Genomic DNA, 17,910 nt, shown 5'->3' on the forward strand with positions numbered 1-17,910 from the left:
TGAGATCAATCAGTAGCACGCAATCTAGATTTTTCATTCTCTGTGCATGTGTGTGTGTGTGTGCAGTGGAGGATGTGCATGTGTGTGTCGGTGTGGTTTTAGACGTGTGTGTGATGTGAGTGTATGCTTTAGTTCACTGTGACTATGATTTTTAACTGCAAGGTCAAAAATGACCCGAAGACCATCTATGTACACAGTTGATGTACAGCTGTGATGAAAATATAAACAAAAACAATGTTTCATTTTTTCTAATGTTGGGGTCACTTTAGGAAAACCCATCGAATTTCAAGTTGAGAAAAGAAAGGTCATTTAGGGGGTTTTCTATGCTATTTAACATGTTTTCGGGTCAAAAATGACCCGAAGACAACACAAGGGTTAAATATTGGGAAAAAATAAGCTTGCACTGAGCAGATAGTATAAAACGAAACCCCTAAGCCATGATGTTATTTATTTATTTATTTATTTGATTAAGGACCAGGTAATTAACATAGAAAACATCTGATTTATTGCATATAGAGTGTACAGCATGAGGCTACTTTTCCACTCCCATCCCTGGTTGGGTTTTTCGGTAAAAGTAGACAGAGGACCAACAACACCAATAAAAACAACACAGCACAACACACACAACTTAAAACTGACCTGAGATCAGATCAATATGAAGTTAAATATAAAGCTTAAAACTGACCTGAGATCAGATTAATATGAAGTGTAATATTAAGCTTAAAACTGACCTTAGATCAGATAAATATGAAGTTAAATATTAAACTTAAAACTGACCTGAGATCAGATTAATATGAAGTTAAATATAAAGCTTAAAACTGACCTGAGACACACTCCACAGCCAAACCTCACAGATATCATAGGTGGGTACATTCTTTTTCTCTCAGCCAATACTACCAACTTTTACTGTAAAATTTAGTTCCTCAGCAGTCACTAACAGTCATGTGATGAAAATTTCTGGGACTATTAGTTTACACACAGCAGATAGGGGACAAGTATGGAAACAAATAAAAATGTAGGTAATAAAATATCTATAGTATGCAGAGCCACCTTTTCTCCAGCATTAGGAACACCTGGGGAAGATGCTGGACTTGGATTCCAGTTTTGTAAAATAGATAATCACTGAATTTTTTCTTTTCTTTTTGATTTATGGCATTATGACTGTCATACTGACATTTATGAGTTCTCTGTACTTCTACTTCATGGCTGGGCTGTTTCTATAAAGGTGCAGGACTTCATATTTCATTGAAAAATGAGCCCCCAGTGAGTAAAAAATGTGACAGATTTCAATTATTTTGCCACTGACAGGCTGTTTGGCATCTCTCCTGTCTGCTCTGTTGAACCCGTGAAGGCAGAGAAGTTACACCTTCATCATTTCAGCCTTTTTACAGAAAACTAGCAGGAGGAAAATCACAAGTTTAAATAATCAGGGCTGTATTTCCTTCGGGTTATTCAGTTTCAAGGTGCTGGGATTGATTGTGTGTTGTTGCCTAATGACACACCTGACTAGAACAGAGCAAGACAAAGTACATCTGCTGTGAGGAAGCATATTCTGAACAGTAACTCTGTAATTCCAGCAGCGCTCCATGCACCTTCGCCTCGAGCTGATGTTTAGTCAGCCTCAGCTAAAAGCACACGAGTGGGTGTGAAATGCCTTAAAAAAAGACTACAGACACAGTGTGATCTACTTTCCATCATTCAGCTTTAATTATATATTGAAGACATTTGAGGCCCAGTCAGGAGGGGAATTTATTGAAATCCTAACCGAGCACACTGAAAACCGCTGTGACGTGCCTTTCTTTTAAAATTTTTTTTACAAGAGCCGTCACAACCAAATTGGGATTTCAAATGTGGTGTTTTCATCTTCACACTGGGGCTCTCAGGTGTGGGTTTGAGAAGCAGCATCATTGCCTTTCTGAGGTCATTCTTTTTACCACTATTCTTTACTGGTGCAAACTTAAACCAGATAATCTTAATAATATCCTACAAGGCTCTTGCATGCTGATAATTCATAAGTGTGTTGTTTGCTTCTGGTGAAATAAGGCACTTAAAAATAAATAAATAAATCACCCTGGAAAGGATCCAGCAGAATATAGAAACAGGTTCAACCATTAAATCTTGCATAATCAATGAATGACAGTAGTCTGACATGGCTTTAAATGAAACCGTCTTTATTAAGTAACTTTAATATCAGAAAAATAAAACTCTTAAATTCTCTTTACAGCAAATATATAATATCAGTGCTTTGGCCGCAATAACTTAAAAGGCCATTATAAAATATAGTCTGCTTTTAAACTCCTGACTCAATTTGAAGAATTTATATGCCATAAGACTCCCCCTACATATACATAACAAAAGTGTAGTAAAATTAGCAAATACTTTGAACTGTTGGTACAGCTTAACAATATATGTATTTATATATATATAATCTAAGATACATTTTAATAGTATACCGTTCTTAATTTGGTGGTGTACAGACAGGACAGGCAGCTTGAATCCTTGGCCTTTTTACATTTGCAGTGTGATCTTTTACATAGGCGGTAAATTATGAAGACATGCTCGTGATGCACATTCCATTTTCCACTAGGTTTAAACGGCAGCTATCAATACTATTATCATCAATACTGTAAACTATTAACTAGACTACAAGCAGATAGCACTGACACTCTTCTGCAACATTTCTGTTTTCCAACTCTTCATTCACTTTATCACTCAGAGAAAAGTAAACAAAAAAAATTTAAAAATCTTATTGTAAACATTTTAATATAGATATATTTATGTATATATATGAAATGTAACAAAATAAAAAATAAGTTCTGTATATTTATCAGTCATTAACAGTAATATTATATAATACATACACAAAAATGTCAATAGATTCATGTCAATAAAGTGAGGGCTGACAAGTGTATTGCGTTCCCTCAGAGAGAGAAAGACAGCAAAAAGAAATCGACCCTTCGTAGAGCTGAGAGAAGTAAAATAATGGGACGGATAGAAGACCCAAGGGGACAGAAGCAGATGGGTTTTTTTGCACTTTAGGGACTCTGTTTGGTTCCATTTCCTCAGGAAAGCTCAATCACCCATGAAAAAGATAATATTTAAGAAACATGGCTAAGCGATGTAATATCTCCCAAATACTGTTTACAGCTGGAATTCTAGACGGACTGCAGTCCAGTGTCCACACAACAAAGCAACAGTATTGACCTTCTGTAGTGTCAGCACAGTCCAAGATGAAATCATTCCAGCTGCTTCCCCTTCAAAATGTTCAGTCAACTCATTCAGTCCTGAAAAAGTCTAGAGACAATGGTGTTTAAAGCTAAGATTTGAGATGATTTCCACCAATTTGTACCTTTTCTCTGCTTTCCAGGAAAATGAACGGACAGATGCATGCACCGAAGGGAGGAAAAAACCAAAAATAAATCATAATGTGCTTGTCCCAAATAATCAATAGTGTGATACGACATGGGTAAGGCTGTGCTTAAGTAGTGCACAGGACAACAGCATATGAGATGAAACACAGAAGCCAGGTGTGTACCATTGAAACATCTCGTCAATGCAGTAAAGCAGGTATTGAAGGTCAACACTGACTGAAACGTAGTAGAAAAAACTGAAGGGATATGTCTGTCTGCAAGTTTAAGCTCAAGTTTGTTTGAGCTCTGTAATTAAAACCCGAGGAGTTGAATTTATAGTGCTTCATTGAATGGTGAACACACGGATATGATTTTTGCATAGGCCTGGCAGACAAGATGTGGGATTACAGAGTAAAGCAGCGGATGGCCTTCATCTCAATTTTACATCCCAATGGAATTATTTTACTGATTGCTTACCAACTAGGTGTGACGACACAGCCTCAGGGTGGAGCAGTACATGGTTCAACATTCAAGTCACAGATTATTAAGGTGGTTAAAAGCAAATCAGCAACCCGCCTGTACAGAGCGGGGATTTGTTTCAGATCACAGCTGTCTTCATATCAGCTCTCAGGTGAAGTTTAAGTAAGCATAATTAGCTGTACTCGTTTCATCTGAGAAAGTGGCTGCAATACCAGGGAGGAGGAATGTTACCCAAAGTACAAGCTGTGCACATATTTCTGTCTGAAAACCGGCACATTGTTTCCCATACCAAGATGTAATCGAGATATAAAGAAAAAGGCAAAGAAAAGAGACAGGAAAAATATGGAAAAAAAAAAACAAAAAACGAAATGAGTGTTTGGTGCGGATAAGATAAAGCAATAGGTACTAAATATTTAAGAAAGGCTCAATAAAATAGGAAGCAAAAGAAAGCATCCCTGTGATATAACCTTTGTTCCACCAAGATGCATTTCAGAGACGGAACTTCGTCAAATACATTAAGACTTCAGTCTGTCAGCTTGTTTCCTTTCAAGCCCAGATCTGGATTTGTAGATAGTGTTGCCAGTTAAATATAGGCTTTCCAAAAAGGCCACAAGTTTGTTTGAAGACAAAGCAACACTGTGTGTCCGCAGAACCAGTTGTTTCTTTTGTTTACTTAGAACGGAATTAGGCACAAGTTTACCGTAAACAGCTGTGTTTTAAGTATAAATGGAAAGCAACGTGGCGATCCTGAAGTGGGGTAGCATCCTGGCACAAAAAGGAGCTACCCACTTGTTGTTTCTATTACGGGAAAGAAAGAGACCTGAGGCAACAAGAGGTTGCCATTGGAGTGTGACAACTTTGCAGTTGCAGGTTTGACCCACTTGGTTTAAAAACTCATCCGGGGTGTGTCTGCATGCTTATTAATACAGCGGTAATATCAGCAATTCCTATTTATAATCTGGAGAATGTAAACATCATAGAATTTTAAAGTAGCATAGACACAAGTCAACAGCCTGATGATGTTTAAATAAATTATCTGGGATAGAGTGAAACCTGACAGGATGATGTAGAATGTGTACATTAAATCAAGTTAACTGCAGCATTCAAATGTTGTAGTAACCAGGAGTATACTATTATACACAGTCATATGTGTGGACCCACTATATGTAAACGTGCTCGCTTTTTTTCCTTTCCAAGTTTTCCTGCCACAAGCACAATAATTGAGAGGCAAAGGGGCTTGGCCGTAGTTCAACACATAACGAACTGTAGCAGCAAATCTTTTTTAAAAATGGATAAAACGTTTGAGATGTAGACAAAATAAACAGTGACCAAAAGCCAACAGTACGTTTCAAATAGAATTCAAAGTAGATTTAAAAGAAATTCAAATTATAGGTAGCCAGAAACTGGTAACTAAATGTTTTAAGGAGAAAAAAAAATGTAAATCAAAGATCATGATGAGCAAAAAAAAAAAAAAATATATATATATATATCCCAACCCACCCAATGCTACATAGAGGGCTTCCGACCCTCCCATTGATCAATCAATCAAGGAAGAAGACTTCACAATAGCAGGCACATGAACGGGCTGAAAACCCTAACCCATGCCCTAAATACAGATCATTCCTTATTCACCTACTTTTCCTTACCTCTCTCAACCAAACACCAGCGCAAACAAAGCTGGGGTGAAGTCACACCTAGACATTGATTCGGGGTCAGTTTTGTAAGTTCCCCAAACATAAGACGTGTTGAGGAGGCTGATCCCTCACCAGCTGTCAAATTAAATGGATTAAAATCACATATTGCGGAGCTGAATGGCCTGTGTGGCCGGGGACAGGCACACAGGGCACACAGCTTCTGGACCCTGGCATATCTGGGTGGCACATTCTAGACAGAAGAGGTTATGGCCGCAAGGAACCAAGGCAGCGATCACCTGGTTATCCATACAGTGGATGCATATCTCCTGTCCTCTCCCCGCTAATCCAAGCCCCGGCCGGTAGGAGAGAGAGGATTCAGGAGGAGAGGATGATGAGGCGGTGCTTTCACTGGAAGAGGAGAAGGCCGAGCTGTAAGAGGGGAACCTGTGGGCGTCGAGGTTCCCGGCCGAGCCGAAAGGCCCTCGGTGGACACGCTGGGCCTGAGGATGCTCCAAGACTTCTGTCCCTGGGAAGGTTGGAGAGAGCCGGGGTGTCCCAGGTTGACTGGTCTGGAAAAAAAAAAACAAGCCATCACAATCATCATGCAAGTACAACTGCATAAAAAATACAGCACATTTACACTTGTAGTTGAAGACTAAAAAAACAATATTTTTTCAAAAATGTGACCCATTTCTTTTTACTAATGGAAAAAAAGGTTAACAGTAGATTGAAGTGATTTCTGCCAGAAAACAAACTTTATGTTAAAACTGAAGTGTCGAACACTACCAGCTATCTGATGTGCACGTTCATCGCAGTCAGGATATTAAATTACTGTGGCCCAATGTAATAAATAAGCTCACAAGATTTATGTATACTAACCCAGACAGGCATAGTCATCATGCATTTTAAAAGGGACCAATAGGGGCTAATGTTTTACCAATTATACTTATTTAAAAATAGGTAAATTTTAGATAAGTGATATGTTATTTAAATACAATAACAGTTTGCCATTGTACATGAGACAGTTAATTTGATTATCCATTATTGCAACAACAGGTTTGATACTGCAATTTTCAAACCATGGTCCCAATTCACACCGTCATGTTGTCAATAAAAATGCAAAACATTAACCTTAAATTGCATTAAACTGCAGGATGTTTTTTTTTCTTGCTGCACAGGAGGCCTTGATGTTCCGACTGCATTTCACCTACCTGAGACTGAAGAGCATCGAAGGCCTGGAGGGACTGGTGGTCCACAAAGGGGCTCCAGATGTGTGGCTGTGCAGGAGGGTGAGAGGCAGCGGCAGTGGAAATGGTTAAAGGGTCGAATCCTGAGGAGGAGCTGCCGCTGCCACCTCCAAGGCTGACCAGCTCCTCAGACCCAACAGGAAGAAGGCTGTCTCCAAACCAGAAACTCGTACTGCCGCCATTACTGTTGTTGTTGTTGTTAGCGTTGGCATTAAACCCGCAGGTTGGGCTGAAATCTGCCATTCGGTTACCATTCCCAGCGCCATAGAAAGAATCAGCTGAGCTGGAGCCGCTGCCCAGGGAACTGGAGCTGTCATTGCGGTAGGTGGAAGACATCTTGACACCACTGCTAATATTGCTATTGACTCGCTGAGTACCGTTGATGCTCATTGGCAGCAAGTTACCACCACTCGGCGATGATGCACCTGCGTGAAGCCACCCGGCCTCCCCCAACCCAATGGCCATTGCAGAGGTTTCAAAGCTGACATCTGTCCCGTTGAATTGAAAGTCATTGTTGTCTACACCTGGAGCCTCAATGCCCCCGCAGGTTCCAGTGCGGAGGGCGATGTGTGCCTCTATCTCCTCCCTCGCCCGGTCCACGTTCTCCGGCATCCCTGTGACCTCAAACACTGGCTCTTTGTCACGACTCGGCGTCACGATGTAGGTGTGGGTCTGCTGCTGAATGCGTTTGATGGTTGCCCCTGAAATATAAATCAGACCAACTCTGGTACTTAAAAATTTGTCCATTGAATACCAAGTTTGTAACTGCTGTGATCACAATGCCACATGACTACATCGTTAAAATTAGTGTACAGATGGCATGTATGATCATTTCTGGGAGCATGAAAAAAGAAGTGAAGAAGCTAAGTGTCAAGAACAAAATAGTAGTAACATTTATGAATAAATTCACAACAGAAATTAAGAGAACATTAACAGATCAATGTGCTTCATTGTCACTTATTCACTGCAGCTTAAAGACAGCATAGTCACAACAACAGCATTATAGAGTTTGAGCAATTGTACTACATGTTTCGTTCCAATAATAAAATCTGACTTTGAAAGAGGAAGACGCACAGCTGTGCAGTAATTACAGCACTAAACTGCAGGCTGTCCTGGTGACTCACGTGGCTAAAAGGCACAGCACCTAACCACAACACTCTATGTTCCAGTCTAGTGAAGTAACCTTTTCAAATGTCAATACTTTATGCATCTAAAAAAAAAGAGAGGATGTCTTCCAGAGATGCACAGAAACAAATTCTGGCATCTGTTTGCAAAATTCATGTGCTACAGTTAATGGGCAAGAAATGCCGATTTTAATCCTTGTAATGTTTATTCAAATTCCAGCGTTTTTTGCTTCCGTACTTGCGGCACACTGTTTTCTGCCATCATTTTCACTTGCTACCTCACTCTCAGTGCTTTAACGGCACATGGTTGAGAACCACTGAGGTTCAATTTACAAATCAACCCCAGGGATTTCTGACACTGAGGTGATAATGTCAACAGGGCAAAGGGTTAAAGAGCAAAACGTAACCTTCTGGAGTCAAGCTGTAAATATTAAGACTCTCAGAGGCAAAAAGCAGCTAAAGACTCACTTGGGCATCCCTTAGACAATTCACAATTTCCTTTACAGGCTCAGAAGTAAACAAATGGCTGTTCATAAATTAAAAAGTACACTTCCACCAGACACAATGAGACTTGATCTGACACGACAAAACAACCGTTGCCTTAAATTACAATTTGCTGTTGTTGGTCTATGTCATCACACACCTGTTCATACATGTATTTGCTAGGATTCTCTGTGCCTGCATTTCATAGAATCTCTTAACACCTTGATGTCCAGCAACTTCAAAACACATCAAATGTCTGAGTAAAAACAAAACCCACCTTTGGGACCCACAACCAAGCCTACAACACGATATGGTACCCGCACCTGCAGATTTGAAATGACAAGCGGTAACTATACATACTTTAAAAGACAAATACATCCAAAAAACAGAAGACAAACAGCCATTTCCATTGAACACATTTCACTGATTCAGTGCATGAGAATGTCACTAAATTTCAATACGAATTCCGTGCACACCTGAATGGTTGTCTGTCCGTGTAAAGCAGGGGCCCCTAAACCGGTTACAGCTGACGGAGGGCCTGGCTTGCTTCGAGAGGCTCTGATGAGGGAGAAGTGCTCAGCTGCTGACAGGATCTCCCTCTTTGCCATGGCCACATCTTCTTTACGCCCTGTCACGACAAAGACAGGCTGCTCGCCCCTCACCGGTGTCTTAATATAGGTGTTGGTCTTAGCTCGAAGTGCCTTAATCTTACACCCTGTAAGGATCAAGTAATAAAGACAGGCAGAAAAAAGTTGGATTATTTCTACTTCAGTTTAAAGGTTTACCACATTACATGTGTATTAAACTCTGAGGTCCGGTATCTCTTAAATGAACTAATAAAAGATAATGACAAATGCATTTAAGTTTCCAGTCATTAATGGCATTTAAAAGTTGCATAGCTTATAAATTAAATATTCCTTTCAGCAGTGGTTGAGAGTCCAACACCATTAGTAGAGCCATTTCCTGTTGTTGTCAACATCGTAGTCTGTGCACCCTCCCCCAACTGCTATCCAGTACGACATGAAAACACTCTCCCAACACTGCCAATGATTTATGCAAAGTTTGTGTAAAGGGCCAGATAAAAGGCGTTTTGATGTCTAAGAAAAACGAGACGTGCTTGGTAAAAACTGTGCGTCTTGTTCATGTCACGGAACTAAGCATAACCTGCAGCTGATGTGGCAAAGCAATGGTGACCAACACACTGCTCTTTATGCTCTCCTCCGAGACAAAGCCAAGCCTGCTTTAGCACGACAAGGCACGGCCGGGGATAGACTCACTGTCAGCGAAGCGCAGACAAAACATCCACAATACAGAAGAGCTGTCAAAACGAGGAGACACAGGGGGATCTGCTGGCTGATAGAACTTGTGATGTAAACTTTTCTTCGAGGGTGTTGGGCGAGGGTGGTGTTGACCCAGTTAGGAGGAGTGCTAAGCTAGCAGTTCTCAAGCTAGCATCAACTGTTGTAGCTGAAGATGCTAAATGGCAGTCTGGTTTAATTATGTAAGATTTCAAAATGTTTAAAACTACATTGAGCTACTTAGACACCCCATAGCATCAATTGTAATTTACAAAAATGTTAGCTAATTATGTAAAATAGTGCGTTAAGACAAGTGAGGACGGCAACAATAAGTTACTACTAACTAGCTAGCTAACAGTAGTTCTCAACTGCGACAAAATAAACGACAATAATTCGTTTTTTAGCATTGTTCTTTTCTGTAAATTCTAACATTATTTAACTAACCAAATGGACTCCCGCGATTTTAGGCTTTTTTGTGTCATATTTTGCTTTACTCCTGCCTGACTTATTACCCCAAGAAGTTTCGTCCAAATTCCCGTTAGCAATTTAATTTTATTTATTTCTCATCAATCTACCAGAACCACCCGACAGACAACGACTCACCCTGCCTGCCCACGATCTCCGCGACGTGCTCGGAGCTGGGCACGGCCACACACTCTGTTGTGTTGACGCTCTTTCGCCGAGACAACAGCGATGGCTCGGCCTCGTAGCCTGACTCCCCGTACACGCCGGACGGCAGCATCGCCATGCTGTTAGCCGGTGGCAAGGCGCCGCCGCCAATCCCCGTATCATCCCTTTCGTCCACGTTGTACAACAACACCGTCTCGACGTGAGGGGGCTCCATTCCGGACGGCATCACGGAGCCACCCGGCCCCGATGGGAGGTGTTGGTGTCGGTGGGCCTGCGCTAGCAACGAGCCAGTGGTGCAGCCAGAGGAATCGGCGGCTACAGCTTCTGGCTCTTCGTCTTCGGGCGCTGCCGTTTTGTTCACTTCATCTCCCGAGGGCGGCCGATGCAGGGGCTTCAAATCGAGGACAGTACCGAGGAGGCTGAAATGGGAGACCGATGGGAGCTGGTGGTGAGGAAAGGAGAGGCTCTCATCTGCTTGTTCGGAGGTCTGGCTCTGGGTGCCGAGGTGCTCCTCAAGGCCCATACCGGCGAAAGCGTGCACAAGCGGCGGTGGGACCTCGGACTCTCCCTCATCGGCCTCCAGCAAAGACGTGCTACTGGGCATAATGCTAAACTTTCAGAATATTGCCGTTGAACTGAAATCGATATGAATAATGGATGAAATTTGTTTTGATTTACAAAAAATAAAAATAAAAAGCGACCAGCGCCAGTTAGTTGAAATGTGTTGCTTTTGTTTTGTCTCTAAAACTCTCCATGCAGCCCTCCCTATACTGTAGTCTCGTCCTGCTGGATCACGCGAGATTTTGTTTTGAGGTCAGTCGCGTATTCACAACTGTCAGGAAGACGCAGGCAGTGCGCATCATGCAGGGATGGCGTGTGTTAACAATAATAGTACTTTAATGTTAGTCACATGTTTTCAGTAGGTTACATACCCCATTGTAATGCTGTAGAAAATTCAGATATCTCAGTAAAGAGACAACCATTGTAGCATCTTCCTTCTACACAGAGATAAAAGAAGAGAGAAGTACATTTTTAATATAATGCATAGATTGAGGGTAAAGACATTAAGTATTAGTCATGCAAAGGCGACAAATAGACCAATGTGAATCTGACTCCATGCCAACCACAATGGCTGTGTGTTCATGTCTATGGGAAATGTCCAAAGATGCTGTTCCTCTAATTGCAAGTAGATGTTGGTTGGAAGACAGCTGACCACGAGTTCAAAATACAAAACTGCCCTCAACTTACTTTAACCCTTGTGTCGTCCTGCGGGTCAGAATTGACCCGTTTGAAAGTTTGAAAATGTGGAAACAAAAATATTTTGACAGTGAAACTTCTGATGTCCACATTTTCAACATTTTTGGGAAATCTTTGAACATTTTTTTGGTGGAAAAAAAGAAATGTTAAAAATGTTTCTTAAGAACATTCACAAAAAAAAATCAACCAAAATCCAGTGAAATTTGCTGGATTTTGGTTGATTTTTTTTGTGAATGTTCTTAAAGAAAATATTAGAAGTTTTACTGATATATATGTAATCACTTTAGATATTTTAAGTTTTTTTTGGAAGATTTTTACTCATTATTGAAAATATTTACAAGAATTTTCTTGCCAACTTTGGGGGACTTTTTTTTTTTTTTAAATAAAACTTTTAAGGGAAACTTTTAAGGAATTCTTGGAATTTTCTTCCTCAAGGTTTTGCAAATTTTCTGAAATGTGGGGAATTTTTTTGCTGAATTTTTGGAATTTTTTCAGACAAGTAAACAATATTTTTTGGTGCCCGTAAATGAGGACAACAGGAGGGTTAATGGGAAAAGTGATCTTGAATAAAACAGTGAGCTTCCAGGGAAGGAACAGAGATTGTATATTGTTACAAAAAAACTGTTGTCAAAGGAAAAAATAAACACATCCCTTCCAATATGAGAAATCAGAAGGGATTAATGTGGAATATGTATTACCATCAGAACTGTGCACACAGATTGTTTTACAATATTAGTTTATTAGACTATACAAAATTTGAACTGGGGTCAGAGATTCACACGACAGCACCACCAAGCTGCAACTGCTGGAGCTTGAGTAAAGCTGTTAACCTTATCTGCCCCACAGTGTGGCTGACACTGATCCTGGCTTCTGAACAAACTGGAACATGCAAAAAAGACAATTTCACCTTGGAGGGTCAATAAACTATATAGATGAATAGACCAAATAAATAAATGACTACAGATGTGTTTTTTTTTCAAGACTGATATTAATATCAATTACTAGTAATCAAGACGACCAATAGCCAATATTTGGAATCAATGTACATTCACAGTAAAAATTGTTATATCAAAACTTTGAGTGACACAAATTTCTGCTTAACACTTGTCTGAAATGTGTTTATTTTTGTTTAACTAAGTTTAATTAAAAGAGAACTTTTTAACTTTTCTTTTTTTTTAGTGTTGATAGATTATTACTTGTAATATTTAAAGATCACAGAGTGGTGACTACATACAGAGAAAGGTGCATCAAAGGCAAAGTAGAGTATTAGCTTTTTTTGTACGTGGTTTAAACAGTGCTGAATATAATTGACAGCTACCCCAAACATCACAGAAATGTAATGCTGACGTAATATTGGCCACTGTCTATAAATTCTGTGATGACTGGAATCTATTTTAAAATATGCTGATGATGATTTGGGACTTCTGCCACAGTCTTGCACAATATAAATCATTTTATATTGTGCAATGTTATTTAGTCAGGTTTTCAATATGTCAGTCTTTTAAGGGAAATCCTGGTCTTGTATAAACTACCCGATACAGCGTCATTTTCACAAGTGTAATAGCAGCCACGGAGGAGGAAGACACGCTTCCTTCCCATCTATGTGGCAAAGGCTGTAAATGAAAGGTTTTTTCTTTTCTTTTTTTTAACTTTCAGTCTGTGGTAGGTGGACGTAGCCCACGTGATCTTACAGCGCCCCTCCTTTTATTTTATTGACTAATGAAAGACATCATAAGGCGGGCCTTCACCGATGATAGCCAATCCCGTTCCACGTTTGTAATACGTAGCTAAGCATTAGTCGCATAAGGGTGAGGACTTTGGGGTGAGTAGGTAATTCTGACTGGTGCTAAATAATGAATTAAGAAATGTAAACGTTTGAATTTACTTTAACTCCAGTGACCACCGGTGCTACAATAATATACGAACACACTAACTATAGGAAAATGTTACAAATTCCAAGCTGCTTTCTGTCTATAAAATACAAACGCCAGCCAGCTAGCTAGCTAGTTAGCTTTAAGCTAACAACTTGTCGTTGATATCAACGTCCGGGTTTGCTTTGTCGCTTTTATCATTTTTGCCACCGTCAGTATTGATTTTATCTAAGGTCCTCCAATGTTTATTTCCGCAGGTTTTTTTTTGAAGGTCTTGGCTGTCGGTCTTCAGGATGTACGGATCGTTTCGGGTGCTGTTTCAGGTGCTGTGGGCCCACCTGCTCTGGGGGTGGGTGCTAGGCTCTGAGCTAACGTTTGAGCTGCCAGATAACGCCAAGCAGTGTTTCTACGAGGATATCATCATCGGCACCAAGTGTACACTGGAGTTTCAGGTGCGTGTGTTCTCTTTCAACACAAAAGCGAACCTTCCAGCCTCACCATTAGTCCTAATGTGCAGTTTCCATTTTCAAAAAGTTGAATTGAGTGTAGCTAATCAACTTCAAGTCAGATTTTATAGATGAACACCGCAGGACAATGAGCAGCCTTAAATCTTCAGCTATTCCATTGACGAATATATGTTAACGTTTCTTTGATAAACAAAACAAGAGCTGCATTTGGATATTTGGCTGTCATGTGATGTAATCATGTCGATATACCATCATACTCAGTGTTTACACTTAAATATGTCACAAACATCCATTTTCTAGTTAAATACAGGCAGTCATCAGTCTGGTCCATATTGTCCACCCATCATCTTTGACACTTTTGTACTGGACACAATAAGTAGTGTAAAAAAAAAGCAAATGTTGTAACATTGTGTTACTGAACAAATAGTCCTCTGTTCTTTGGATTCCCAGGTAGTGACAGGTGGTCATTATGATGTGGACTGTCGTTTGGAGGACCCAGATGGCACTACGCTCTACAAGGAGATGAAGAAGCAATATGACAGCTTTACCTTCACAGCATCCAAGAATGGCACTTACAAGTTCTGCTTCAGCAATGAGTTCTCCACCTTCACACACAAGACGGTTTATTTTGACTTCCAGGTCGGCGATGACCCTCCACTTTTTCCCAATGAGAACAGAGTCACTGCTCTCACTCAGGTAAGCTATGCATGCGTTTGTAGAAATGCAAGCTAATGTTTTTGTATGTCTGTGTGTAAGGGAGAGAATGCAAGTTATATTTTATCTAAAGGAGAAACTGTTGGCAAATTTTAGAGAAAATACTTGTTCCATAATGGAATGATACACTTTTCCTTATGTCTCACTCTGCTGTTGATTTTATTGAACTTGTTAGGGTAGGACAATTGAGGTTGGGAAGCTAAAGATAAGTAAGGCAAACTTGAGAAATATTAGCATGTATGTGTAATTTTGTCTTACAATATAGTCAGAGCTTCATTTAACCCCTTGACGCCTGAATTTATTTACAATTAAATACAAATCTTTTTTTTGTGTGTTTTTGCTTTCCAGCTGATGCTAAAATAAGTGGAGGTTGTTAATTTATTTATTACACATAGAACATAGATATATAATAATAACAGATATATAATAATTAGGTCCCACTCCGACTAGTCCTATGAGGAACCAGTGCTTGCAAAAGGTATGTATTGAATATGCACAAACCAGCATTGGGGGAATGGATACGCTATCTCAGCTGCAGTTTGAATGAAAGTGGTATTCTGCGAATTTGCGACAACAGGCTTCAAGGGGCTAACTTACAGCTGTACCCCAACAGAATTTTCTTACACAAAGATTAAAATCTTGGAATTCAGTCAGTTAAACAGGGTTGGAGGTGTGACATAGTGCTACTCAGAAGAATCATTTACTGATTAGAACCATTCTTTCCCAGAAGAAAGGTCAGGAGACTGGAGGTCTCTCCCCCCCCCCCCCAATATCCCCATCCCTGTCCCCCCCATCGGATGATGTCGTGCGATCGGTATTCGTCTCATGAATTCGCCCAACGTGTCTCCCCGTCAGACGTTACTATAGGAACCGATCCTAATATTCAATATCTATCTATCTATCTATCTATCTATCTATCTATCTATCTATCTATCTATCTATCTATCTATCTATCTATCTATCTATCTATCTATCTATATATATATATATATACATACATACATACATACATACATACATACATACATACATATATATATATTAACTTAGATGTTATAACATTAGAATATTTTGCTCCCAAGTCCCTTTAAGTTTGTGAAAGTTCACGCTGTTAAGACTGGCTTGTTAAACATTTCAGTTATTTTCCAAAGATCTTATTTTGGTCTTGTTTTTCCACCATTCCCAGATGGAATCAGCCTGCGTGTCCATCCATGAGGCTCTGAAGTCAGTCATGGACTACCAGACACATTTCCGCCTCCGAGAGGCCCAAGGACGTAGTCGGGCAGAGGACCTCAACACCCGCGTTGCGTTCTGGTCCATTGGAGAAGCCATTATCCTTCTGGTGGTCAGCATTAGCCAGGTGGTCCTGTTGAGAAGCTTCTTCTCTGACAAAAAGACCACTACAACACGTGTCGGATCATAACAGTCTCTGAGCTCCGGGATCTGATTCATCACTTCGTTTATCTGCACCTGGGATGTGAGCATAGAGTGTTCAAGAGCAGCAGTGCTGATGTGAAAGTGGATCATATCAAACCGCCAGATCACAAAATATGACATGACATCCTCATTCAGCACTGCTGCTCTTAGAAACTTTATGCAAATAAGTCTTGAGGAAAAAGCTGCGGGTTTAAAATGTTTTTGAGGGGTAAAAGAAAAACAGAAGGCTTGTAATTATCTGTATTTGAGGCTGTTTGAGCACTGATCATATGGTTAAAGCAAACCTTAAATAATTTGAATATTTAGAATCATTTCTAAATGTGGTCATATTTTTGACTTTTTCTGTCCCTGTCATCTCATACCCTCTGCCTGATCCTTTCCATTTTTTTCAGCCCTAACTGTGCTCTGAAAAAAAACCAAGGGAGTGGAAGTTAGGATTAAATGTACTCATAGTGTAAGGATGCTGCAGATATTTTCTTTTATCTGTGGCTCTCAAACCACACTTACAATGCAAGGGGTGCTTCTCCACGAAGGTTGTATTTGGTTAGAAAAAATCTGTTGCATTTTTCTTGGTTATTAAACCTCACTGTGTTAAGAGAAATAGTAGATACTGTGTTTGCTTTTATCAGCTTTGTCATTTTAGGTGAGGTATTAGAAGGGAGTGTGCTATGCAGAGAGTAACCCATCTTTTAATCAATGTTAGCTTTCAGAAGATTGTATTTGGGCTGAAGGATTGAAGTTAGAAATGCTAATGATCTCCCTTGAGTAACAGCAGACCCAGTTCCTTAAAAACAAATGAGTCATTTTGTGTTATTTTTATTTCCATTTGCTCTACATTGTTATACATTGTGGTAACGTTTCAAATTGACCACTTTGAGGTGAATCATAATATAAAAGGTAAAGGTATGGGGGTTCTTTATTACATCTGTGTGACCTTATGGGAGACAAGTAAAAAATAACCAATATTCTTGTATTTGACAGTGACATTTTGTGTGCTATGTGACAATGCCAACAGTTTTAAATACACCAGCTTCTAAAATCTTTGTCTTTCTCGGTTCCAATGCAATGTTATATGTAGTTCTGCCTTTGTGGTTTGAAGTGTAACAACTTATTTATCTTGTGGAGTGACACCTTTTTTTTTTTGCAGCACTGTTGTAAAGTTTAGTTTCATTGCAAAAATATTTCTTGAATATACAGTAATTCTAGTAACTGAGTTGTAATTGTAATTTGGTGTTTTAATCTCTCACTGACTGCTCAGTTTATTTTCAAAAAGAACAAAGTAAGATTTAGAGATCTGTATCTAACATTACTGGTTCTGGTATTTTCACTTTTTCATTGTTGTCATTTCACAATGTAGAAAAAAGGATTCTAACCATGTAGTGATTAATTCTTTCACTACATTTTGTAGGTAGTTTGTTCAACTAAGTGGAACCATGTAAAGTTCACATGTAGAATTTAACTGTGTAACATCGGTGAATGTGGCTGAGATCAGATCAGTTCTTGGCAACAACAGAAAACACCACTGTTAAATTGTTTGAGGTTTATTTTTTTTACATTTATGTCAAACTTTTACACCTAACTCATTGAAAACGACCAAAAACTCACTCCTTTCATGATTATACTGTTCAGTTCTGTTGGTCAGAAGTGATTCATGAGACTGTATTAAAGCTTTATTATTTTTCCCCATGGTTTATTTCTGATTTGGCTTAGCTTTATTTGTTACTGTCCCTCTGCTCACCATTTTTTCCTTGTCAGTTTTGATATGTGGTGCAATGTTGGTGTTTCCCTTAAAGTTTGTTTGCTGGCAGGTCACGTTAGGACACAAGTTCTGCTCCGAGACATTGTGGGGACTTAAGTTATTGGGATGGCTGAATAAACTTCCTGTTTAAAATGTTGATACTTGCATTTATTTGATAAA

General features: G+C 39.6%; 2 protein-coding genes and 1 long non-coding RNA gene across 4 annotated transcripts; 2 read left to right on the forward strand and 1 right to left on the reverse strand.

Moving 5' to 3' along the window:
* Window positions 1–2,150: 2,150 nt before the first annotated feature.
* LOC111577013 (RNA-binding protein MEX3B-like) lies at window positions 2,151–11,008 on the reverse strand. Its single transcript, XM_023283074.3, has 5 exons — window positions 10,220–11,008; window positions 8,795–9,033; window positions 8,596–8,641; window positions 6,676–7,412; window positions 2,151–6,033 (listed from the first exon to the last, which is right to left on the reverse strand). Exons 1-5 carry the CDS (start codon window positions 10,848–10,850, stop codon window positions 5,623–5,625), a joined length of 2,064 nt encoding a protein of 687 aa, XP_023138842.1. The 5' UTR covers window positions 10,851–11,008; the 3' UTR covers window positions 2,151–5,622.
* LOC129349159 (uncharacterized) lies at window positions 9,161–10,966 on the forward strand. Its single transcript, XR_008602059.1, has 2 exons — window positions 9,161–9,688; window positions 10,195–10,966. It is a non-coding gene; the product is annotated as an uncharacterized LOC129349159 (long non-coding RNA).
* A 2,296-nt stretch (window positions 11,009–13,304) lies between the features above and the next one.
* On the forward strand, window positions 13,305–17,887 carry tmed7 (transmembrane p24 trafficking protein 7). Of its 2 annotated transcripts, none has more exons than XM_055011704.1 (4): window positions 13,305–13,325; window positions 13,632–13,826; window positions 14,292–14,537; window positions 15,742–17,887. In XM_055011704.1, exons 2-4 carry the CDS (start codon window positions 13,668–13,670, stop codon window positions 15,976–15,978), a joined length of 642 nt encoding a protein of 213 aa, XP_054867679.1. In that variant the 5' UTR covers window positions 13,305–13,325; window positions 13,632–13,667; the 3' UTR covers window positions 15,979–17,887. The 2 variants fall into 2 exon arrangements, with proteins under 2 accessions (XP_054867679.1, XP_054867680.1); XM_055011705.1 differs by having other exon boundaries at window positions 13,315–13,333.
* Window positions 17,888–17,910: the final 23 nt, after the last annotated feature.

Source organism: Amphiprion ocellaris, chromosome 6, assembly GCF_022539595.1.
Source record: "Amphiprion ocellaris isolate individual 3 ecotype Okinawa chromosome 6, ASM2253959v1, whole genome shotgun sequence".
In the NCBI taxonomy this organism is placed as follows: Eukaryota; Metazoa; Chordata; class Actinopteri; family Pomacentridae; genus Amphiprion; species Amphiprion ocellaris.